The sequence below is a fragment of the Heteronotia binoei genome, chromosome 13, assembly GCF_032191835.1.
Source record: "Heteronotia binoei isolate CCM8104 ecotype False Entrance Well chromosome 13, APGP_CSIRO_Hbin_v1, whole genome shotgun sequence".
NCBI lineage: Eukaryota > Metazoa > Chordata > Lepidosauria > Squamata > Gekkonidae > Heteronotia > Heteronotia binoei.
This window is the reverse complement of record NC_083235.1, coordinates 1,224,920-1,250,058: the sequence shown is the minus strand read 5'-3', so window position 1 is coordinate 1,250,058 and position 25,139 is coordinate 1,224,920. Positions and strand designations below refer to the sequence as shown.

General features: G+C 54.3%; 2 protein-coding genes across 10 annotated transcripts in view; both read left to right on the top strand.

Annotated features, from left to right (window-relative positions):
* Positions 1-7,443, top strand: part of NFIX (nuclear factor I X) — a 317,800-nt gene extending 310,357 nt beyond the window's left edge. For 2 of the 9 annotated variants that reach the window (XM_060252521.1, XM_060252519.1), the window contains one exon: positions 7,288-7,442. In XM_060252521.1, the coding sequence (XP_060108504.1) occupies positions 7,288-7,302 (15 nt within the window). In that variant the 3' untranslated portion in view covers positions 7,303-7,442. Of the gene's footprint in view, positions 1-7,287 lie in introns of all 9 variants that reach the window. The other 7 variants (XM_060252527.1, XM_060252525.1, XM_060252524.1 and 4 more) reach the window with 5 other exon arrangements.
* Positions 1-25,139, top strand: part of ELOF1 (elongation factor 1) — a 334,935-nt gene that overhangs the window by 181,172 nt on the left and 128,624 nt on the right. The gene's annotated exons all lie outside the window — the stretch shown is intronic.

Sequence of the window (25,139 nt, the reverse complement as noted above, 5' to 3'; positions counted from 1 at the left end):
TTCCCCACTCCTCCACTTGCACCTGCTGGAATGGCCTTGGGTCAGCCATAGCTCTCTTATCTGGGAGAACTGGGTTTGATTCCCCACTCCTCCACTTGCACCTGCTGAAATGGCCTTGGGTCAGCCATAGCTCTCTTATCTGGGACAACTGGGTTTGATTCCCCACTCCTCCACTTGCACCTGCTGAAATGGCCTTGGGTCAGCCAGAGCTCTCTTATCTGGGAGAACCGGGTTTGATTCCCCACCCCTCCACTTGCACCTGCTGAAATGGCCTTGGGTCAGCCAGAGCTCTCTTATCTGGGAGAACCGGATTTGATTCCCCACCCCTCCACTTGCACCTGCTGGAATGGCCTTGGGTCAGCCATAGCTCTGGCAGAGGTTGGCCTTAAAAGGCCAGCTTCTGTGAGAGTCCTCTCAGCCCCACCCACCTCACAGGGTGTCTGTTGTGGGGAAGGAAGGGAAAGGAGATTGTGATCCACGCTGCGACTTGTTGCTAGGGTTGCCAATTCCAAGTTGGGGAAATACCTGGAGATTTGGGGAAGGCAGGGAGCTCAGCTGGGAAATGATGCTTTGGAGTCGACCCTGCAAAGCTGCTGTTTTCCTCCAGGGGAACTGATTCCTGCAGTTGAAAATCCATGGTAATTTTGGGGGGTCTCCAGACCCCACCTGGAGGTTGGCACCCTTAGTTGTTTCTAAACTTTCCTGTACTTTAGCACAGAAGTTGCCCTTGCTTGGATACGGCACCGTTTGTTCTTGCTGCATCAGGGACTGGCCGATGTGAGAGAGGGGGTGGGGTCCACAGCCTAGAGCTTAGGGGATCTGGTTCCATTGGAGGGAGTGGAAGCCATCTTGCTAGTCTCCCTCCCAAATTCGGAAAGGCACCTGCAAGAGTCAGCAGCTCAGGGAGTGCTGAGCAGCTAGCTGAACAAAATCCGGGGAAACTAAACCGTTGTCTAAAAAGCTTCCCGAATGGCACAGGGATGGTGAGGAAGAACATATTGCTCATCAGCTGTGAGGTCACGGGCATTGGCCAGTAGGTTCCCCCTTTGCACAGGCTGCTCTGCCTTATGACAGAAGGGGTGGCGGGGGACACACGTGGAATATCCCTCTTGACAGCCAGGACTTGTGAGTCCCTTGCAATGGCTGGGCTCCCTGGGAGAAGATGTTAAATGGCATGAATCTGGAGAGAGATTCGAGTCCGATCCGGAGGCTGAGAAGGAAAAGGTGTCAGCAGAAGCCGTCTGAAGTGCAGGGCAAGGGAGGGGAGGAAGAGAGCCTAGCCTGCCTCCTCCTCCCTCCCTTCCCTTCTGGGCCTGGGTCGCTCCCTGGCGGTGAGTGCGGGCCGCTCTCCTTCCCATCCCATCGCCAATGTCACGTCTGGCCTGTCTGGTTTCCCCGAGCAACCAGACATGATGTCACACCCCGATGAACTTGGACTTGGGGGGCCAGGCAGGGAAACAATGGTCCAGAGTGCGGCTGGACCCGGGCCCAGCACGGCCGCAGGAGCAGCGGCCCACTTCCGCCCGCCGCTTCCCTGGCTCGGCCTCTCTCTCTCAACGACGCGGCTTTTCTCTGCCCTCCACTCGCTGGCTCGGGCCTTTCTTCTCTTCCCTCCCTCGCCCACTCCTTTCTGCTAAGGCTCTTCTGTCTCCTGCTTTAGAATGCTGGTGCTTCTCCTCACCTTGAAACCCCCCCCCCCCTTTTTGGCTTTTGTGTCCCTTTCTCATCTCTCACACTGGCGGGGGGGGGGGGGGGAGTTGCTCTGCCCCATCGGGCAGAAGACAGTTGGAAGATATCGAGGTATTCCTCCAGCAAGGCCTTGCCAGGTGGGAGCCGGCTTTGCCAAGGCACCAGGCATGTCAGGCGTGGGGGGGGGGGGGGGCGGGCGAAATTCCCTGCTCCATTGGCTGGGCTACAGTATTGGGGGGGGGGGGCATGTGTTACCACAGTAACCAGTGACTTTTCTGAACTGGGCATTCAGGCAGTTGGAAGAGCACAAAAGAGGGGAAGAAAAAGACAGACCGAGCGGGGCAGGAGAGAGAGGATGGGGATGGGGCCAGGAGGGCCTGCCCCCCTGCCCCCCCCACCTGGGGCTTCTGGCTCTGCCCCAGAAGAACAGCTGCAGGCCCTGGGAGGAGGAGGGACAGGCCTTCGCTGGCAGCCGCAGGGCCGATGGGGGGGACAGAACGCGGCCCTCCCTCAGCCCACTCGCCTTCCTCTCTCGGCCCCAGGGGTCGCTCACTTCTCACCTGGACAGGATGCTCTGCACCTTCCCAACTCACCCCTGAGCTTGCCAGCCGCCCGGCCTTCTACTCGAATTACAAAGACCCTGAAGAGAATGGCAGCCTTGGAGGGTGGACTCTCTGGTATGCCATGAATTCCAGGTGAAATCCCTCCCCAGATTTCCCCCTTCACAGGCACTGCCCCCAAATCCCCAGGAATTCCCCCGGCAGGAGTTGGCATCCCCTTCCCCTCCGCACAGGCCTTTTCCAGACGTGGCCAGCAAGGCAAGAGGCGATGGGACCTGGCTCCCCTCAGAGCTGCCCCTTCTGTAGGGTACCGTGGGAGCCCTCCTGGACAGGCCTCCTTCTTGGTGATGTGATGCTAATGGCGGGAAGCCTCAACAGAGCAAGGAGGAGGGGGAAAAGGGGCCACCGGGATCAGGCCGCATCTGGGAGGGAATCCATCACCCTTCCACCGCTTGGCACCCCACGGAGACCAGGTTGCTGTGGAAGTTCCTTTGGCTTCCCTTGAAGGCCCGAGATACTTCACAGGAAGGGGAAAGCTCCACCTTCACCCTTAATCTGGCGATGGCCTCGGAAGGGGCAGGACAAGTCCCCACATAAGAACACAAGAGAAGCCCATCCAGTCCAACACTCTGTGTCACAGAAGAACATAAGAGAAGCCATGTTGGATCAGGCCAGTGGCCCATCCAGTCCAACACTCTGTGTCACATAAGAACATAAGAGAAGCCATGTTGGATCAGGCCAGTGGCCCATCCAGTCCAATACTCTGTGTCACAGAAGAACATAAGAGAAGCCATGTTGGATCAGGCCAATGGCCCATCCAGTCCAACACTCTGTGTCACATAAGAACATAAGAGAAGCCCTGTTGGATCAGGCCAATGGCCCATCCAGTCCAACACTCTGTGTCACAGAAGAACATAAGAGAAGCCCTGTTGGATCAGGCCAGTGGCCCACCCAGTCCAACACTCTGTGTCACACAGTGGCCAAACAAACCAGGCACCATCAGGAGGTCCATCAGTGGGGCCAGGACACTAGAAGCCCTCCCACTCTTGCCCCCCCAACCACCAAGAATATAGAGCATCCCTGCCCCAGACATAAGAACATAAGTGAAGCCATGTTGTATCAGGCCAATGGCCCACCCAGTCCAACACTCTGTGACACACAGGGGCCAAAAAACCAGGCACCATCAGAAGGCCAATCAGTGGGGCCAGGACACTAGAAGCCCTCCCACTGTGCCTCCCCCAAGCACCAAGAAGACAGAGCATCACTGCCCCAGGCACAAGAACATAACAGAAGCCTTGTTGGATCAAGTCAATGGCCCATCCAGTCCAGCACTCTGTGTCACAGTGGCCAAAAGACAGGCGCCATCAGGAGGTCCACCAGTGGAGCCAGGACACTAGAAGCCCTCCCATTGTGTCCCTCCCAAGCATCCAGGATACAGAGCATCTCTGCCCCAAACATAAGAACACAAGAGAAGCCATGTTGTATCAGGCCAGTGGCCCATCCAGTCCAACACTCTGTGTTACAGTGGCCAAAAAACCAGGTGCCATCAGGAGGTCCATCAGTGGGTCAAGGACTCTAGAAGTCCTCCCACTGTGCCCCCCACCAAGCACCAAGAATATAGAGCATCACTGCCCCAGACAGTTCCAACAATACACTGTGGCTAATAGTCACTGATGGACCTCTGCTCCATATGCTTATCCAATCCCCTCTTATAGCTGTCTATGTTTATAGGTGCCACCGTCTCCTGTGGCAGTGAATTCCACACGTTAATCACCCTTTGGGTGAAGAAGGACTTCCTTTTATGCATTCTAACCCGACTGCTCAGCAATTTCATTGAATGCCCATGAGTTCTTGTATTGTGAGACAGGGAGAAAAGGACTTCTTTCTCTACTTTCTCCATCCCATGCATTATCTTGTAAACCTCTCTCATGTCACCCCGCAGTCGACGTTTCTCCGAGCTAAAGAGCCCCAAGCGTTTTAACCTTTCTTTGTAGGGAAAGTGTTCCAACCCTTTAATCCTTCTAGTTGCCCTTTCCTGCACTTTTTCCAGTGCTATAATATCCTTTTTGAGGTGCGGTGTCCAGAATTGTATACAGTATTCCAAATGAATCTCAGAGAAATTTCACTGGGGAAATGTCTCTGACTTCCCTCAGGATTCTTCCAAAGTTTTGAGTGAGGTGGAGTCACTCCCAAGTGACCTTTTAGCCAAGGCCAGCCGTAGACAGTCTGGCCCCCCAGGCAAGGCTGATTTCTGGCATACCCACCCCTGCACTGCTAATGTCACCGAGTCCCTCGGGCCGCCCAATTCAGCACCCCCAGAAGGCCAGCCATCACCTCGGTTGCCTCCCTGCTTTCAGCTGCCGGGATGCATCGCTCAGCCTTGGGGAAGGGAACTCTTGGTGGGAGGTAACGCGTGGCCATGCTTGGGGCTGAAAGGCGGGCTACTCCGTCCGGCTGGCCCATGACCCTAGCAGTCAAGTGCAAAGAGCCTGAAAGGGCAGTTGGCCCAATCCAGCATGGGAGGCACGGGGAAAGAGCGTGCAGCAGGGTCTGCCCTGAGCCGAGAGCAGCGAGGTTTGCTTCCACCCGCTCCAGACCCCAGCATGACAGCCACGCTCCCTGCCAAGGCACTGTCGGAGTTGCTCCATTCCCTGTGCAGACGCCGCCTGGGGCCACTCCACGGTGGCTGAAGCAAGGTCAGTGGCCGCCGCACAGGCAGGCGACGAGAGTGAGGAGCGGGGGCTTGCTGGAGGCATCTGCAATCTGAGGTGCATGATGGGACAGCTGGAGGGGGATTGATTCCTCCCTGCCAAGTGGATGTTGTCATAGTGGAGAGACAACTCCTGACTGGCTCCTTGCTCAGACACAGCATTCCGATTGGGTTCCCAGATGCCTAGTTTCCAGTTCCAGCCAATCGCAGAGCAGGGGTACCCAAGAAGTGCCGTCCTGTTGTTGTATTATGTTTGATTGATTGTTTCCAAATCCTTAATTTGTATGTCCCCCCCCCCCCACCCTCCCAAAGATGCTAGTTTTGTCTCTGCTGCTGTCATTTGGCCAGTGCCTTGCGATTGGCTGAGGAGGCAAAGCATCACCTCACACCCCGACCAGTTGGAGGCTTTGGACTAGGTATAAAGTTGCACTGGATTGGCTGTGGCCGTGACAATGAGTAATGGACGCCCGTCTGATTGGCTGGCACGGGTTCACTTGGGCGTAAGAGCTGGCAGGCTGTTTTATGAAAGGAACATGGATTGGCCAAGTCGCAAGAGCCGTGTGGAGCAAATCGCACAAGAGAAAAGAAAAACATGAAACGCGGCTTGGAAGGGAGCAGGGAAGCCTGAAGCCAGGAAAGCTGGAGGGTTTTGTGAGGAGCCCGAAGAGGGGGGCAAAGTGCAGGTTCGAGCTTGGACAAGTTACTGCAGGGCCGGCCCCCGTTTATAGGCCTTGCATCGCCTGTGTTCAGTCTCAGAGCTCCTTCTGTAAAATGGGCACGTCCAGGCCAAGCAAAGTTAGTTTGCCCTTGTGTGGGGCTCATTTTCTGGGTTGGAAGCAATCCCTTCAGTGCTGGGAGCAGGGCAAGAGCTAAGGGCAGGAGTGCTGCTGTTATGGAAGGAGTCGCACCGCTGGGAGCCGGCAAGCCTGGGTCCTGCTCTTGGCTAGGGGGAGGGAACGCCACGGAGGAAGCAAAGCCGGCCTCTCAGCCTGGGAAGCACAGCAAAGTCTGTTGGTGCCCAAGAGGCTGGTGGGATTTCCGTCAGGTGCCTCCCGGCCCATGAAGCTGTGCCTAGCGCAGGCGTGAAAAGGCCAGTGTTGCCCCAGGACGCAGCCATGTGCTGCAGGGCCGGACTCGTAGGGGAGAGGGTTTGACGGAGGAGGCACCGAAAGGGCAGCAAGGAGAACTTCCTTCCCAACAGCGGTGGCAGAGCACCTCCTGGTGGCCATTCCCGGGGCCTGCACTTTCCCAACTCAATCCCGCCCCCCCCCTCCAGCTTTCTGCCCGTCTTGCAGAGGACCGCTCCTTCCACATTGTGCTCCTTTGCCCGCCTCCTTTGGTCCTGCCAGGGGGGATATTGCCTCCAGCTGCCCCCTGCCTTTCCAGATCAGAACGTATTTTGAACTTCTGCTTAGAATCCAGACACAGAGGTTCTGTTCGTGGAGTGAGCTGAGCCTGGCTGACTTGGCCCGAGTTCGTGTTCCGTTTGTGGCACAGGCCAGTCGACCTGCCCTGATCAGCGTGTCCTCGGTGAATACAGACAGAGCCGGTCGTAGGAAAGAGGAGAAGCCAGATGGGAACAGGACGAGGGACCGAGTGGATCGGGTGTCAGATGTAGATCCTCAAGGGAAGCAGTGCCGGGAAGCCCAAATCCAGAGTGAGAGAGGACAGTGACTGGGGAGACCTGGGTTCAAATCCCTGCTCAGCCCTCAAAGCTCACAGGCCAGGCACTCTCTCAGCTGGACCTCCCATGTGGGGTTGTTGGAAAGAGAGGGGCAGCTACGGGTGCGCCTTTGGAGGAAGGAGGGCGGGAAGAGGTCATGGTGGGTGGGGAGGGAGGGACTACTACTCAGCTCAGCCATCTCCACTCCAGCTCTGTCCCTCCCCTGCCATGTCCTGACATGGGCTGTGGGGAGGGGTGTGGGATATGAAGTGTGATGACGAACCACAGAGCTTGTGTCTCCTGACACCTCGGGGCAAGGGGTGTCTAAAATATCCTGGCGTTCTAAAATATTTCCCTAAAAGTGTGAACTGCAATAAGCGATGCTTTGTACCCCTGTGCTCTTTGAGGGGGGGTTGCTCTTTGCAACACAGCCCCTGGTTTGAGAGACGTCAGTAGGCCCCCAGGGGAAGGAGGGGCCACGGGTGGGATGCTGAGCTGGCCAGTGGGAGGGAGAAGGTGGGAGGTGGTCAAAAGAGAGCAAATGTCGCAGAGGGCCAGCTCAGCAAGGATCGGTATTTTGCCCTCACCCCAGGAAGAAAAGGAAGAACGTGAGAATGCTCTGTTGTAATTCTGCCTCCCTCTTTTTGTATCTTCCTCTTCTCCAGTCTTGGTTCCTCTGACGGGATCTTCAAGCGAAGAAAAATAATACAAGTAATGATGATGATAATAATAATAATAGTTTTTCACTCAAGCCCCAAGAGTCAGAATCTTCAGTCCTCAACCCATCTCTTCATGGAGCTGCTCCTCTCGAAGGAAACGTCAGAGCCGTCGGGAGGCCCAGGCAGTGGATAAGAAGCTTCAGAAAGGTCATCGCCCCGGACCTCCCCGCTCCAAGCACAGATTCGGCCGTTGTGTCGGATTCAGCGCCCCGTGGGCTCCCAGCAACTCGCACCGACGTCACGTCACGTAATGCTGTTACGATTCTCTATGATCTCTCTGGCCAGGCTGCTGTGGCCCCAGTTGAAACAACAAAAGGGATGGCTCTGTGTTCCTCGCGGGGGAAGGAAGCGTGTCGGCGTCAACTGGCCTCAGTCCTCCAGTTGGCTGGGCCCGGCCGTTGGCGCCGCTGCCCGTCTTCCAGAGCTCGCTTGAAAGCTTCGGGGAGGGGGAGTCCCTGCCCTCTGGACGCTCAGGGAGGGTTATGCTTCTTGATCACTCGGCTGCTATTAAAAAATCCCTGGCCAAGCTGGACGTCTGCTGCCAGCAGGACAAACTGGTCCTACCTGTCGCCTGTCTGGGCCCCAGAAGAGGTTTTAGAAACTGATCCGGTGGGGTGTGCACGTTCCAAATCTGAAATGGTTGGACAGAAAAGAATGTGGTCAGTCTTCGCAGCAAACAGCCACCCAAGCCTAGCCACCTTCTCCGTTAAACCCCCCTCTTTTAGCTGCGTCAAAGCTGGGGGCCAGGTCTCCCTTCTCTGACCCACAGCAAGCCCGGAGCTGAGTCTCTTCGCTCCTGGTCTTTAACCCTCCCTGCACAGGAGTCTTCCTGCAGCCCCTCCCGACCCTTGGGGTCAAAGGATCCGTGTGCAGGAACTCCTGTGCAGGGGGTAAAAAGGGGTCAGAAGGGGCTGCGAGAAGAGAGAGGAACTCTTTTTTGAACTTTCTCCAGTAGAACACGGCACTTGATCCCGAAATTTTCTACAAACCCTAATGATGTTACCAGCCGTGAAAACCTGAAATCTTTGATAGAGAGAGGAACGTTTGAGAACTCTCTGGGCCACGCACAGAGGGGTTGGATATCGTGTGGCACTTGGTGATTCCTGGGCTGCTCCTGTGTGTGGGGGGGGGGAGTTCCCTTGCGCTTGCCACTTACATCCCATTCCTGGATGGCTTTTGACAGCTTTTTTGGGGGGGAATGGTAGTCTTAAAGTGGCAGGAAGCCCATTGGTGTGTGCATTGAGGGTGTGGAAAGGCTTCAGGAGGGGATGGCAACAGATGTGGGCAGAGAGGGTGAGAAATATGCCCCTTCCCATCCACACGGTGGGGGAATACAGCTTGTTCTCCATATTTAGGAAAAGCTCAGAGGCGATCAGGGCGCAGGAGCCCCGGAGCATGCCACGGGTGACCCCAGGAGACAGGGCGGGGTGGGCGGGGCTGCCTTGCTGGGACTCCTTCTGGGAGGATTTTTTTCCTGCAGCCTGGAAATCAAAAAGTATGACATCGCAGTTATGGGCCAGCCACTCCTAGCAGGTGACCGTCGTGACGGAGAGAAGCCCTGCGGAGGAGGCTCTTCTCGAAACAGCATCCGATCTCCCCAGTCCAGAGCAGAGCTTGTAAAATGCTCCCTCTGCGGAGATGCCCGCTTCTGCACAGTTTCGTGCCCGCTTTGGCCTGGGAGGGCTGCGTTCCTTACCCCCGACTGCCAGTCATTCCCTTTTGAGGTTTTCGGTGTCTTGTCGTTGACTGTTTTGACGCTTTTCCTGATCCCTTTTCTCTGCTTTATATTTTTTTTCTCGCCTTTAGTTGTAGCATTTCCGTTGGTTTCCTATACATACAGGTGTCAACAGCGAACAAAAAGTTATATAGAAGGGAAAGACAAAAAAGCAAAAACAACAACAAAAAAAATCCCTAAAGTTCAGTAAGCATGAAACGCACTCTGCAAACTTCAGCACAAAAAAGAGAAACGAATTTTGTAGTTTGAGATAGTGAAGGCTGTTCTGACTGGTAGATGAAAGAGTTCGGCATGACTAGCTGTACATTACACACACGCACACCCCTGAAGGAGTCCCACAACTAGCCCTGCTTGCTTTCTCCTTTCCCTTTCTAGGTTGAACTACAACTCCGGCAGTGAGGAGAGCGAATGCTCTTCTCTTCCTTGCACACTGGAGAAGACCCTCATGCTCTCTTTTCCAAAGGGGTTCGTTTTCCTCACCCCTCTTGGAGCATCGGGGTTCTTTCCCCTGATTCTTTGGGGCTAACACAAGTCTATCCCATGGTCTCTCTAAGCGGGGATTTTTGGGATGACTCCTCACCGTAGGTGTAGGACAAAAGGCCAAGATCTGCACTGGGGAGGGGTGGAGGGGGGAGAGGACTGGCGGGGGTGGAGGGGCAGTGTGGTCTGTACAGGGCCGGGGCCTTTGCCCACCTGCCCCCCATCCCGCCTCCCCAGAGCCCCTCCCTCCTTCAGCTGTTCTCCCCCGATTCCCTGGAGATGCACCCGCCAGCTAGCAGAGCAATTCAGGGCCAGGAACCTGCATCCCTGTCCAAGTGCAATGATTTTCCAGTTCCAAATGGAGAAACAGGGTCAAGAGTAGGGAATCCTGAGGGCTGCAGACCTGCCCTGTCCCTCTGCCAGCGCTGCCCCCCGCCCTGCTCGTGCAGAACAACCCCCCTCTGCCCCTGCTCTTACTGCCATGGGGGGAGTCCTTCTCCCAGGGGCCCAGCCACCCCCAAGGGCTAGAACCACAAAGCTGCCTGGGGCCTCTGTCCTCCCAGGCCTGCCCCTGCAGCCGCTTCCTCCCCCCGCCCCCTGCCAAGGCCTCTGGTGTCTCTGGCTCAGAAGAGCCAAGTCCGCTTTGTGAGGAGTTCAGGAGCCCCTTCTCTGCAGCAGCGGCAACAGGAGCAAATCCTGACCGGGAGCTTTTCAGGAGCCCACTTCTCCCCTCCTTCCAGTGCAGTCTGGCTTGGTAGCTGGGGACAGGGTTGCCATGTGCCCCCGCTGTTGAGACCTGGAGTTACATTCGGGCAGTGCCAGTCCATGACAGGCACCCTGCAGCCCTGGGGGACTGGCCCATTTGGACCCATCCCTCACTAGCAGTCGCTCCGCCCCTGGGCTTCTGCTTCCCTCGGATCAAGGGATCAATTCCCCACCAGTTGCTGAGCGGTGGCAGTTTGACTTGTGACTCCCTTCAGTTTCCCTTGCAGCTTCCACACCTTTTTAAAAAAGAGACAGAGAGAGCAGGAAGGTGCGAGGGAAATTGGAGGGCGCCGCAGACCGAAATGCGCCTGTGCAGCAACTGGTGGGGAATGAATGGATCGCTTGATCCGAGGAAAGCAAAAGCCCGGGGGTGATGGGCTACTGCTAGCGAGGAATGGGTCTTGGTTTTCTGGAGTGGAGCATTCCCAGACTGATGCCCCCCCAAACACACCATCTTTGAGCACTGTGTCCAAATCTCTCTTTGCTTGACAATTTTGGAGGCCAAAAATATGTGGGGAAACGGAGGGGAGCCCAAATTTGGGGGGGATGCTCCAAACTATGAAAGGCCGAAAGTCACTTCAGTCAATATCTTTTCAGTTATTAATATGCATTCAGCCAAGGTAGTCTATTAAATTATTGCAAAGCGAATGAGTTAGTCCCAACAATTTCAGAGGGGAGCCGTGTTCGTCTGAAGCACAAGAGTTTCATTCATGTCCCGAAGCACCTTAAGAGACCACAATTTTCGGGGTATGAACTTTCGAGAGTCAACACTCCCTCCGTCAGTCGAATAATTTGCTCTCATATTTTGAAATCATCTAGCCTTCTGAATTTCACTACCGGTAATGCTCAGACTAGATTTCCTATTTCGGGAACTTGGGGAGAGGTAGAGGCGTGCCTTTCGATTTCCGAACCATGGGCTCGCAGGCATTGAGAGACAGGAGAACTCAAATGCACAGCACTTAGAAACGGGAGGGCTGGAAGGAGAGACTGTTGTCTAAATCTGGGGCGGGGGGGGCTCGGGCCCCTGACAATGATGGCACTGGCGCTAAACTCTTGGCGTCTGCTGGCATGTGGCCGGGGGGGCAGCCGCCAGGGCCATCTACCGGCCAGCGCAGCTCAAGAGGAGCAAGAGGCTGCACTCACAAAGCACGGATTCGGACGGGGTGACCCAGAGGGCTTTTCAAACTGAGGGTAGCTGGAAGGTGCGGGCAGCAGAAAGGAGAAAACACAGGAGCCTGTGTTTTTGTAAGGGGGAGGGTTTTTTAAAAAAGAAAAGAAAAATGCAAAATATATATTAGGGGTTTTAAAAGAACCAATTTTGTTTGCATTGAGCCAAGTGCAATGGAGTGCATAGTTTTAATATCTTTGTATGTTAAAGATTGTTAAAGAAGAAGAGAAAAAAAATCTATTTTTGTTGCAAAGTCCTTTGTTCCCAGGGACTCTAAATAAGTAGGGACAAAAGAAAACCCAACCTTTGTAAGTATGGGGAAAATTCTGTTTATTTTTTCAATTGTTTATTTTTTCCTTTTGTTCTTGTTTGTTTTTATTTTTTTAAGTTGCTAATGATTGGAGTTTGGTTCCCCCACCCCTTTTCCCCTCATTAGTTTTGTCATTTTAAGGGAGGGCTGAAGGCAAAAGTTTTTCACATGCATTGTAAGAAAAAACAAAAAAAACCCACAGACTGTATCAGGTTCAAAATATGGAAGAAAAACGACAACATTTTAGCTAAAGAAAAAAAAACGACAAGCAGCAAAAAAAAAAAAAGCCTAAAAAATCATAAAAGGAGAAAATTAAAAAACACAAAACCTGGTGCTTCTTACAATATAAAGTACATTAAAATCTCTATTATACATAGTTTATGAACCAATTAATTGTTATCATAAAGCACATTTTAGGAAACGCGCATTATCCCTTCGTTATGTTTAGCGGGACGGGGCAGCAGCGGGCCTCGCAGTCAACTTGCACCAGCAGCTTTTGGCAGCTCCTCGTGGGTCTTCCCAGGTCGCCGAACCAGACAGGTGGGGGTGAGGTTGCCACAGGGACGGGAAGAGGCTCCCCTGGGAGCGGGGCCACCCTGGACAGGGCCCCGAGCTCCAGCTCCTTCCGCCTCTTCCCCGCCCTCCCACCACCACCACCCCTTTCCCTGCTCCCTTCTCCAGCTCCACCTTCCCCCAACGCGTGCCCAGCAAAAGGGTCTTGCCTTTGGGTGGGCTTCGGGCTTCACTCGGACACCCCCTCCCTTCCCCCTGTCTCTCAAGGGCCTCTCGGTGGCAAGAGATGCCAACTTGTAATCTCACCAGCACCCCCTTCCCTGCCCACCCAGTGCCTCCCCCTCCCGCGTGGCTGCAGCCCCTGCTTGCCTCGCCCTCTCCCTCCCTTGGCCTGACTGCGGAGTGGGCTGGGGGTGGGGGAGAGAGCGGAGGAATCCCAGAATTCCCCTTTTGGGGAGGGGCTGAGGGGAAGGACCCTGCCTTCCTCCCCCAGAGCTTCGCTGGCCAGCGGACATCATAGTGCCTTTGCAAGCCCATCTCTTCCCGGATCAGGTGGGCCACGTCCTTGGCCAGGAAGCAGCTACAGGAAGTCCTACCCTTCCCTTTTGATCCCTGGTTTCGCTTGGTGGAGCTTGGCCCCATGGGCTGGCAGCCCTGAGGAGACTGGAGGAAGCCCCCACTCTTGGCCCCTTCCACCTCTTTCCAAGGTGAGGCTCGGTTAGGATTACGGGAAGGCCACAGACTATCTGTGGGACCAGAGAAGGAGGGGCCAGAGGGACTCGACTGAGTTGCCCTAGCAGGGCTCCAAGCCAGCCGCCCCATAGACATAGTGTGGGGGGCAGGTCCCTCTTGGCTTGACATCCAGCTCTCGGGCTAGTAGGAGCCCCCTGTGGGCTGCAGGGAGCCTCTAGCCTGACTTTCTCCCGCCTTCCCTCCCTCCCTCGAGAACAGCCGTGGAGGGTTCCTGTCATTCCTCCGGCAGCTGGGCTCCCCTTCCCTCCCTTTTCTGCTTCTCCCCCCAACCCCAAACCAGCTTCTCTGGCTCGGCTGCAAAACTGGGAACTCCATGAACCTGCTCCTTCCTGGATTGCAGGCCCACCCTGCCCCTTCGAACAAGTTTCTTCTTTGGTTAAGAAACGCAGTATATATATGAGTACAGTACAGTATATATATATATATATAGTACTAATGGAATTTGGTGTGCTTTTTCTCCTCCTCCCCCTCTCCCCCCACCCCACCCCTCGCCTCCTCCTGCCCTCTCCCCCACTCCCTTTGTGTCTTTGGGGTCTGTTTGTCCCATCGATTCTCCCCCCTCCCTCCCTCCCTCCCCCCGTACCCCCCCCCCGCATTTGAAAATAAAGGGTAGCTCTTTGTCTGTTTTGTTCCTTCTGAGGTTTCCTCTGTGTCTAGCAGAACGCAGGTAGCCATATGTTATAACTGTCAATATTGCTTCACAACAAAAAAAGAAAAAAGGACAAAAAAAAAAGAAAGGAAAAATCCAAACTGTTTTTATCATTTTTTTGCCTGAACGTTCTTCGGCTTTCTCCATTGGAATGGCTTATCGTGTTATGTGAATTTAAAATGAAAAGAGAAAAAAAAAGTTTTAAAATGTTTTTTAAAAACTTAAAAAAAAACTACATATATTTCAAAAAAAAGAAAAGAAAAAAAACCATCGGCTTCCTTCTCCCTCCCTCCCCCCCTCTGTCCCTCCCCCCCCAAATCCCCCCCCCAAGTTCCTTCCCCAGAGCAGAGATGGAAGCCCAGCTGGGGGGGGGGAGTGCCGAGGGCTCCCAGGTCACGATTGCGTGGGTGTGCGTGTGCGTGGGTGTGTGTACATGCGTGTGTCTGTTTTGGTGGGCGATGGGGGAGCCCGTGTCCTTTTTGCCCCCCTCCCCTGCTTTTCGGAGGAGCTGCTCAGAGACACCTGGAAGAGACTCACGCCCCTTCCCTCCTGTGCACCCCCCCTCCCTTTGGTCCAGTTGCAAAGTGCCTATAAGGTCATGTCTCCGCAGCAAAGACGACATTTCAGTGCCTCCTTCCGCTTCATTTGGGGCTGGGCACCTCCCTGGTACGGGGCCAGCACACGAGCGCCTGGCGTGCCCAGGGCTGCCTGCCTTGGACCTCCCTGGCTCCCAGCAGTCTCACCAGGCTCCAAGGGAGCCAGTGAGGGGGGAGGGAGTAGGCAGGAGGAGGGCTCAGGGCCCCTTTCCCTCTTAAAACATGGGGGGGACCACTCTCCCCCAGACTGGGAAGGCGACTAAGCCGCTGTCCCTTGTGTGGGCTGTGAGCAGAGCCCCCAAGCCATCCCAGAGCAGGAGTTCTCTGGCCTTCTGTGGGGTTCTAAAGCTTGCAGGGCCTTTTCACTGCAAGCAGGTGTGATCTGGGGATGTGAACGGAGCTGGCGTGGTTTGCGTGGCCCCCTCCCCAGTGCCACGCCAGTGGGGCGAAAGGGAAGGCCTCCCAGAGAGCCCCCTTGCCCTTGCAGAGGAAGCCAGAGAGAGAGAGAGGCTGAGAGCTGGCAGAGCCTGTGGGCCACTGAGGGGGACGTCAGCCTGGTCTCCCTCCTCTTGGGCCTCCGAGACCCTCCCAGAGATGGACCCTTTCCCTTCCCGGGATTGCCCCTGAAGGTCTGCAGGATCGTCCTGGCCCAGAGCCTCACCTGTGGCAGCTCTGTTGGGCAGTGCCCCTGGCAGGCGGGCCACCCCCGGCCCCAGCCCCAAGGGCCTGCTGGCACCCAGCTCCTCCCCCCCTCCACGCCCGCTCCTTTTGCTCTTGGCAAAGGTACCAGCTTGGTTCTGAAACCAAGGGAAAGCCAAGAACTCATTCCCCCCCCCCCCCCCCGCTCCCTGCAGCCAAATTAAGGGAAGTGCCTTAAACGGATGTCTTTGCTGCCACCAGCGGGAAAGCGAGACAGGAAGAGCAAGTGGTCGCCCCTGACGCAGACCCTGCTGACGGAGAGGGCAATCAAGCCGCCTCCAGGTGGGGCTCCCTCGGCCAAGAGGAGAGCCAAGGCCTGCCCGGCAGAATGCGGGCTCCCTCCACAAAACCAGCCTCCCTTCCACGGCCTGAGCCAGCTCCTCCAGCCCCCCCCCCCCGCCCCCCAGACACCTTCTCGGTCAGCCCTCGGCACTGCCCCTCCCCCCAAGTGCCACTCTCCCGGCGGGGTGTAATAAGCATGTGTTAATTGCAATTTTTTTCCATAATAAAAGTTTATAGATGCAGCACCTTCTTTAACTGATTGAATTAAAGAATGTTATTGACTGGAACTGTCTCTGGCTTGGCTTCCTTGGGAGGGTGGGAAGGCCGCTCCGCACCCCACCCCCCACCCCCCAGCAGCATCCTGAGCCTTCATGTGGATAAGGCTGGGGAAATGGGGAGGGGGTCCCAGCTCTCAGCTGCAAGAGAAAGGAGCACGGAGAAGAAGCATCTCTCAAAATACATGCGCTTGCCTTCATAGCCAATGAAGAAGAAGATATTGGATATATATCCCGCCCTCCACTCAGAGAGTCTCAGAGCAGCCCACAATCTCCTCTCCCTTCCCCCACAACAGAGAAGAAGATGACCGAAGATTTATACCCCGCCCTTTTCTCTGAATCAGGGTGGCTCATCATATCCTTTATCATCTTCCGCCACAACAGACACCCTGTGAGGTGGGTGGGGCTGAGAGGGCTCTCACAGCAGCTGCCCTTTCATGGACAACTGCAAGTGGAGGAGTGGGGATTCAAAGTTGGTTCTCCGGTGGTCTGGACAGTGGGTCGGTCCAACTACAGGGTATAGGCTCCTCCTCCTCTTCACAGGGTCGGGTCTTCAAACGATCCGGAGGGGGGGAGTGGCCTATACCTCCCAGCTCCCGCCAGTTTTTCCAGGCCCTGCATGAGCAGGACGGGTTCTTCTCTAGCGCTCCTGAAGAAGCGCAGAAGATCCGGAAAAGAAAATTTCTGTTTTTAAACTCTGGAGGCTGGGAGCGTAAGGGTTCGCCCCAACAAACCCGGCAGACGGGCGAACGCGCAAGGCTAGTCAAGAGTAGACCCTGCGGCGATGCGGAGGGCGTCTAAGGCAAACTTCCATAGAGAGGCCCTGTGAAGCCCCGTTTCCACCCAGACGCGAGTGGAACGGAGCGGAGGAGAAAGGCGGTGGTTCAGTATTAACGCGGTAAGTCGTCCCGCGGCGGGGAGGACCTGCGTGGGCGATCTAGAGCCTGGGAAAGGGTTCCTTTCTCCTGCAGGCTGATTGCATGTCTGTACCCTGGACTGCTTAGCTCTGTATGCTGGACAGACCGGGAGACCTTGGATATGGGCAACTCTAAGGAGTTTTGGCCTGGAAGGTGCTGCTAGATCAGCCAGAGGGCGAAGCTTAAAACTCTGCCCTCCAGTTTGAGTTTTTTCCCACCCTTTTTGCTAGTGTCTTTTCTCTCACTTCCCTTATAGGGATCTGGTGTGCAGCAAAATGGCGGCTAGTTCCCAAAGCAACTCCCCAAGCGAATTTGACTTGCCTCTACTATCAGGAGCCCTGTCACCTCAACAAGAGGCTCAGAATCCCGATCTTACAGGGGAGGATGCCAAGACAAACCTGTTGCAATGGCTAAAAAGGGAGATGTTGAAGGAGTTGGGGCAGGACCTCAGTCAGCGACAGGACTCCCCTTCTCCTCTTATGAAGCAAAAAAGGCAAGAGGGAAGGAAAAGGGCCAGAGACCCCAGCCCTAGTGGTCTAAGGGCAAGGCTCACCTAGGCCTGGATTCTCCTCTCCTGAGTTCGGCTGAAGAGTCAGAGGACTCTGATCAACAGTCTGATAAGGAGGAAGGCGAGCTATCAGATGAGGAGGAGGAAAAACCGGACACTGTGCAGTCTAGACTTTTCCCCCTTGAATACTACTCCAAGTTGCTCCCCAAGGTTTTGAGGACCCTTAACTTTGTGGCCACACCTAAGGAGAATGAGGAGCTGGATCCTGACCTTCCCACAGGCTCAGGGGAAATGATGCCAAAGCTGAGCAGTGCTCAGACGGGGGTTCCCTTACTGGCGGCCTTTTTTGCTCTGGTTAAGGCGGAGTGGGAACAGCCAGCTAAACCTAAGGCCAACCAACAGGTCATCCCTAAACTCTATTCCCTTATTCCACAGGCCACTAAGAGGCTAAAATTGCCAACGGTGGATGATCCTGTGACTAGTCTGATCTCCAATTCGGTCCTACCCATGGATGCAGATGGCTTACCCAGGGATCCATGTGATAGGAGGATTGAGCAGGCTTTACACAAAGAGTTTGAAGCGACATCATGGGCTATCAAAGCAGCCACAACATCCTCACTGTTCTCTAGAGCAATGTGTACGTGGTCCAATAACCTGGCATCAGTGGATAGTGGCGCTCCCAAGGAGTTCAAGGATGAGCTTAAAAAGATTGCTCTCTCTGCTGCCTTTGTGGCAGACAGTTCTTTGGACACCATGCAACTAGCGGCCAGAGCCATGGCTTGTGGCGTAGCGGCTAGACGCAACATTTGGCTGCGTAATTGGGAGGTCGATGCTACAGCCCAGGCCAGGGTTGCAGCAGTACCATTTAAAGGATCCTTGTTGTTCGAGGAGGGTCTAGATAGGTTTCTCATTGAAAACAAGGATAAAAAGAAAGTCCTACCCTCCAAGGGTAAAGAAACAAAACAGAGGAAGCCTTTTCCTTCCTTTTGAGATTCCAAAAAGCCATCCAGATCAGGTCCCTTTTGTTCCTTCAGAGGAAAGTGGCAACCGAAAGGGCGTGATGCCAAGCCCTATTACTCTGGGAAGTCAGACCAGAGTTCCAAACCTTCTTCCAAAAAAGGGGGATCTCAATGACTATGCCCCTCACCAGATGACAGGAAAAATAGGGGGTCGCCTCTCCTTGTTTGCAGGCACATTGAACCAGTCGATTCAGGACAAATGGGTTCTAGAGGTAGTGGAACAGGGCTATGCCATAGATTTCCACTCCCCCCCCCTCCCAACCACTTTCGTTGGGTTCCCCGAAAAAGAGATTTGGTTGCTCACAAAGCAATGCTGGCGGCCATTCAACACCTGGTGGATATAGGAGCAGTGGAACCCATTCCAGCACCACAACAGGGTTTAGGAGTTTATTCGATAATATTTTTAGTTCCAAAAAGAACGGGGAGTTCAGAACCATCCTGGATCTGAAATGGCTCAACAAGTTTGTTCTGACAAAGCGTTTCAAGATGGAGACCCTCCGGTCAGTGTTGCTAGCCATTCAGCCTCAGGATTTTCTGGCTTCCTTGGATCTATCAGAGGCCTACTTACATGTTCCCATTCGGGAATCACACAGAAAGTTTCTCCGTTTCTCCTACGGGGGGAAACATTTCCAGTATCAGGCCTTACCGTTCGGCCTGAAGTCTTCCCCCCGGGTCTTTACAAAAGTCCTGGTGACCCTGGTGGCGGAGCTGAGACTACAGGGCGTGGCCCTGTTCCCTTACCTGGACGACATTCCGGTGAAGGGGGGGTCATACCAACAATGCCAGAAGGGCATTCACCGGACAGTGACCATAAGAACATAAGAACATAAGAGAAGCCATGTTGGATCAGGCCAACGGCCCATCAAGTCCAACACTCTGTGTCACACAGTGGCAAAAAATGTTATATACACACATACACTGTGGCTAATAGCCACTGGTGGACCTGTGCTCCATACACTGTGGCTAATAGCCACTGATGGACCTGTGCTCCATGTTGGACCTGTGCACCATGTTGCGCGGTCACGGCTTTGTGGTGAATCTGGAGAAGAGCAATCTTCTTCCCTCTCAGAGGCTAGTGCATCTGCGGGTGGAGATAGATACAACTGTGGACAGAGTCTTCGTAACCCTGGAAAGATGGGAGAAGTTCTGTCTCCTGTTACAGGGGATTCTTCAACACCGCAGGGTGTCGGTTATGATGTTAGCGCAGTTGTTAGGGATGATGGTCTCCTTTCAGGACCTACTCTCCTGGGCCAGGTTCCACACTCGCCCCCTGCAGTTTTTCCTCTGCCCGTTCCAGGAGGTTATAGGGAACAAAATCCCCAAACTGGTGACATTGCCACTGGAAGTGAAATCCCAGTTACAGTGGTGGCTGGATCCGGATCTTTTCCGCCCAGGTCATCCGCTACGCGAGCCCCAGAGGGTTTGTATGACCACAGACGCCAGCCTATGGGGTTGGGGGGCTCACTCACAGGATCAAATGACCCAGGGTCAATGGGAACCCCACGAGGCGAAGCGGAGTATCAACTTCCTGGAGCTCAGAGCGATTCAGCTAGGATTGCAGGGTTTGCAGGCAGTCCTGAGGGGTCGTCATGTCCTGGTAAAAACGGACAATTCGACAGCCAAGGCGTACGTAAATCGGCAGGGAGGAACCAAGGTGAAATCTCTCCATGCCGAGGCGAAGGTTCTCTTCGAGTGGGCGGAGACCAATCTCCTATCGATCAAGGCAGTGCATGTTCCTGGAAAGGACAATCTATTGGCAGACTGGCTCAGCAGATGCTGGCTGGACCAGACGGAATGGATGTTGCACAGAGACACCTTCAGGTTGATAGAGGGCAGGTACGGCCCGGTGACGGTGGACTTGTTTGCCACGGCAGAAAATTGTCAGGTGGACAGGTTCTTTGCAAAGAGCAGAAAACACCAACGCTCTCAGCGCCGAGTGGCCAGCGGGACTTCTGTATGCCTTCCCGCCCCTTCCTCTTTTACCCAGGGTGATTCAGAGGGTGGTGGAGCTAAGAGCAGAAATGGTGCTAGTGGCTCCTTTCTGGCCGAGACGGTCGTGGTTCCAGGAGCTTCTGAGGTTGTCGATTCAGCCTCCTTGGCGCCTGCCGAGGAGGGACGACCTTCTGACTCAGGGCAACATGTCTCACCCTCAACCAGACCTATTACAGTTGACAGCCTGGAGGTTGAGCGGTTGCAGCTCGAGGAGCTAGGTTATAGCAAGAGGGTGGTGGACACTATGTTGGCATCGCGTAAGTGCTCCACGAATAGGGTGTATAATACCACCTGGAAGGTCTTCTCCTCATGGTTGACCCAACGAGGGTGGGACCCGATGTCGGTAAAGGTTAAAGGTATTCTTGGTTTTCTGCAGGAAGGGGCAGACAAGGGGCTTTCCACTAGCACACTGCGAAGGCAGGTGGCTGCCATATCGTCCATACAAGGGGTGCGGGGGCGTAAGACCTTGTCAGCACATCCGCATATTAAAAGGTTTTTGAGGGGTGCTGCTCTTCTTAAACCTCCACAGGTGCACAGGTTTCCCTTGTGGAGATTGAATGTAGTCCTACAGGCCTTGTGTGGGCGTCCCTTTGAGCCTCTGGCTTCCTGTGGGATCAAGGAATTAACCCTCAAAACACTTTTTTTGGTAGGCATCACCACGGCACGGAGAGTGTCTGAATTGAGGGCCCTATCGGTTGACAAGGAACTTTGTGTTTTCCATAACGAAAAGGTGGTGCTGAGACCAGACCCATCTTTTATTCCCAAAGTCAATTCCGTTTTTCATAGGTCCCAGGAGTTGGTTCTTCCGAACCTTTGCCCCAATCCTCAGTCTTCTAAGGAAAGGGAGTTGCACTGCCTAGATGTTAGGAGGGCACTTAGTTTTTATATTGAGCGTACCAAAGATTGGAGAAAGTCCGATTCCCTGTTTGTTTCGTTCAGTAAAAAATCACAGGGACGACAGGTTTCCACTTCTTCCCTTAGCAGGTGGCTACGGGAATGTATTGTTCTAGCCTACAAGGCCCAAGGTCAGACCCCTCCAGATGGGATCACGGCTCATTCTCTGAGGGGTGCGGCAACATCAGCTGTGTATCAGTCCTTCCCATCATTAGAAGCTGTATGTAAGGCAGCACCTTGAAATCGGTACATACCTTTACCAGGCACTCTAAGGTGGATAAATGGGCTTCAGCGGAGGCGGCCTTTGGGAGGCGTGTGCTGCAGCATGCACTCTAAACAGGGAAGCCGGTCCCGCCCGGGGATGTTCAGCTTTGTTACATCCCAGTAGTCGGACCAACCCACTGTCCAGACCACCGGAGAATGGAAGATTTGGTCACTTACCGTGAAGCTTCCTTCTCAGTGGACTGGCAGTGGGTCGGTCCGGCCCGCCTGTTAGAGGTTGAGCGGCTTCCTGGGTTTTGGAGATGGATCCTGGAGCTTCGTCTGTTCCTCTCCTGAACAACATTGCTTTTTTCTGTATTGGCAATGTTTTTGTTTCAATCTCCCATTTTGGTGGTGTATTGAAGTGTAATAAACGATTCTTCTCGTTCATCTGTCTCTGTATGTGAATGGGGAGGTTGTGGAACTTTTATTCCTAAGGGGATGCGGCTTGGATACACCTGGCGGGAGCTGGGAGGTATAGGCCACTCCCCCCCTCCGGATCGTTTGAAGACCCGACCCTGTGAAGAGGAGGAGGAGCCTATACCCTGTAGTCGGACCGACCCACTGCCAGTCCACCGAGAAGGAAGCTTCACGGTAAGTGACCAAATCTTCCGTTCTCCCAGATAAGAGAACTCAGGCTGACCCAAGGCCATTCCAGCAGGTGCAAGTGGAGGAGTGGGGAATCAAACCCGGTTCTCCCAGATAGAGAGCTCTGGCTGACCCAAGGCCATGCCAGCAGCTGCAAGTGGAGGAGTGGGGAATCAAACCCGGTTCTTCCAGATAAGAGAGCTATGGGTGACCCAAGGCCATTCCAGCAGCTGCAAGTGGAGGAGTGGGGAATCAAACCCGGTTCTTCCAGATAAGAGAGCTCTGGCTGACTCAAGGCCATTCCAGCAGTTGCAAGTGGAGGAGGGGGGAATCAAACCCGGTTCTCCCAGATAAGAGAGCTCTGGGTGACCCAAGGCCATTCCAGCAGCTGCAAGTGGAGGAGTGGGGAATCAAACCCGGTTCTTCCAGATAAGAGAGCTCTGGCTGACTCAAGGCCATTCCAGCAGTTGCAAGTGGAGGAGTGGGGAATCAAACCCGGTTCTCCCAGATAAGAGAGCTCTGGGTGACCCAAGGCCATTCCAGCAGGTGCAAGTGGAGGAGTGGGGAATCAAACCCGGTTCTCCCAGATAAGAGAGCTCTGGGTGACCCAAGGCCATTCCAGCAGGTGCAAGTGGAGGAGGGGGGAATCAAACCTGGTTCTCCCAGGTAAGAGTCCACGCACTTCACCACCACACCAAACTGGCTTTCCTGGACAAATCCAAGAGCTGAGAAGGGAACCACACCCAGCGGCCGCTGCAGCCTCCTCTTCTGGTGAGGCCTCTGAGGGGCCCTTTGAGAGAGCAGATGGGGGGCGGGGGAGCAGTGTCCCCTCTAAGCTGAGTTAGCTGACAGATTTTTAGCCTCCGGCTCACACATTTTTGTCTTAGCTCAGGAAGGAGGGCCGCAGAGCACACGCATTGATGCAGCAGCTCAACCTTAATGTCAGGAGCTCACAAAGTAGAATTTTTGCTCACAAAACTCTGCAGCTTAGAGGGAACTTTGCGGGGGTGGGGGGAGCTGTGACATTTCACTGCTTGTGCCCAGACAGCCCCAAGATGGGTCACCAGGAGATCTCATGCAATAGAAAAGAGCCAGAGCCCAGCGGCATCTGGAAGCCTAAAAAAACGTGCGGCTGCAGGGGAAGAACTCTCAGGAGTCTCTGCTCACTTCTTCAGATGTCTGGAGCTCCTGGGGGTTGGGGCACTTCAGTGGGGTGGGCGATGTCATCGTCCCCCCTCCAAAGCAGCCATTTTCTCCAGGGCAGTTGATCTCCAGGGCTGAGAGGTGATCTGGTCACCATCTTCCAAGTCCTTGAAGGGCTGTCATCTAGAGGAAGGTGTGGGATTGTTTTCTGTGGCCCCGGAAGGTCAGAACAGAACCAGTGGGTTGAAATTAAATCAAAAGAGTTCCAGCTGAACATTAGGAAGAACTTCCTGACTGTTAGAGCAATTCCTCAGTGGAACAGGCTTCCTCCTCGGGAAATGGTGGGCACTTCCTTGGAGGTTTTTAGGCTAGATGGCCTTCTGACAGCAATGGGAGAGGTATTTGTGAGTTTCCTGCATTGCGCAGGGGGTTGGACTAGATGACCCTGGAGGTACCTTCCAACTCTAGGATTCTATGATTAGGAAGAACTTCCTGACTGTTAGAGCAGTTCCTCAGTGGAACAGACTTCCTCAGGAGGTGGTGGGCTCTCCTTCCTTGGAGGGTTTTCAACAGAGGCTAGACGGCCATCTGATAGCAATGCAGATCCTGTGAATTTAGGGGGAGGGATTTGTGAGTTTAGAGCGGTTCCTCAGTGGAACAGGCTTCCTCCTCGGGAGGTGGTGGGCTCTCCTTCCTTGGAGGTTTTTAAACAGAGGCTAGATAGCCATCTGACAGTGATGAAGATCCTGTGAATTTAGGGGGAGGTGTTTGTGAGTTTCTTGCATTGCGCAGTGGGTTGGATTAGATGACCCTGGAGGTCCCTTCCAACTCTAGGATTCTATGATTAGGAAGAACGTCCTGACTGTTAGAGGGGTTCCTCAGTGGAACAGACTTCCTCAGGAGGTGGTGGGCTCTCCTTCCATGGAGGTTTTTCAGCAGAGGCTGGATGGCCATCTGATAGCAATGAAGGTCCTGTGAATTTAGGGGGAGGTGTTTGTGAGTTTCTTGCATTGCGCAGTGGGTTGGACTAAATGACCCTGGAGGTCTCTTCCAACTCTAGGATTCTATGATTAGAAAGAACTTCCTGACTGTTAGAGGGGTTCCTCAGTGGAACAGACTTCCTCAGGAGGTGGTGGGCTCTCCTTCCTTGGAGGTTTTTCAACAGAGGCTAGAGGGCCATCTGACAGCAATGAGGATCCTGTGAATTTAGGGGGAGGCATTTGTGAATTTAGAGCAGTTCCTCAGTGGAACAGGCTTCCTCCTCGGGAGGTGGTGGGCTCTCCTTCCTTGGAGGTTTTTCAGCAGAGGCTAGATGGCCACCTGACAGTGATGAAGATCCTGTGAATTTAGGGGGAGGGGTTTGTGAATTTAGAGCGGTTCCTCAGCGGAAGAGGCTTCCTCGGGAGGTGGTGGGCTCTTCTTCCTTGGAGGCTTTGAAACACAGGCTAGATGGCCATCTGACAGCTATGAAGATCCTGTGAATTTAGGGGGAGGTATTTGTGAGTTTACAGCGGCTCCTCAGTGGAACAGGCTTCCACCTTGGGAGGTGGTGGGCTCTCCTTCCTTGGAGGTTTTTCAACAGAGGCTAGATGGCCATCTGACAGCAATGAGGATCCTGTGATTTTAGGGGGAGGGGTTTGTGAATTTAGAGCGGTTCCTCAGCGGAAGAGGCTTCCTCGGGAGGTGGTGGGCTCTCCTTCCTTGGAGGTTTTTCAGCAGAGGCTAGATGGCCACCTGACAGTGATGAAGATCCTGTGAATTTAGGGGGAGGGATTTTTGAGTTTAGAGCGGTTCCTCAGTGGTAGAGGCTTCCTCCTTGGGAGGTGGTGGGCTCTCCTTCCTTGGAGGTTTTTCAACAGAGGCTAGATGGCCATCTGACAGCAATGAAGATCCTGTGAATTCAGGGGGAGGGGTTTGTGAGTTTCCTGCATTGCGCAGGGGGTTGGACTAGATGACCCTGAAAGTCCCTTCCAACTCTAGGATTTTATGATCTGGAGAGAAGCTGTAATTTCAGGGAGGGGGTCCCCTATTCCCACCATGAGGCCCCCACCCCTACATAAACCTGCGGCCCTCATTGCAAACCGTCCACTCCTGCACCTTCGGAACTCCTGTCTCTAGTGCTGCAAAAGCCAAGTCGAGTGTTCCGTCTCCTGCACTCAGGAGCCCAATGGAACCAGGAAACTGGCCTAGAGTGGCAAGGAGCTCATATCTTGACATGAAGGTCAGGGTGGGGATGGTGGGTGGTGGTGGG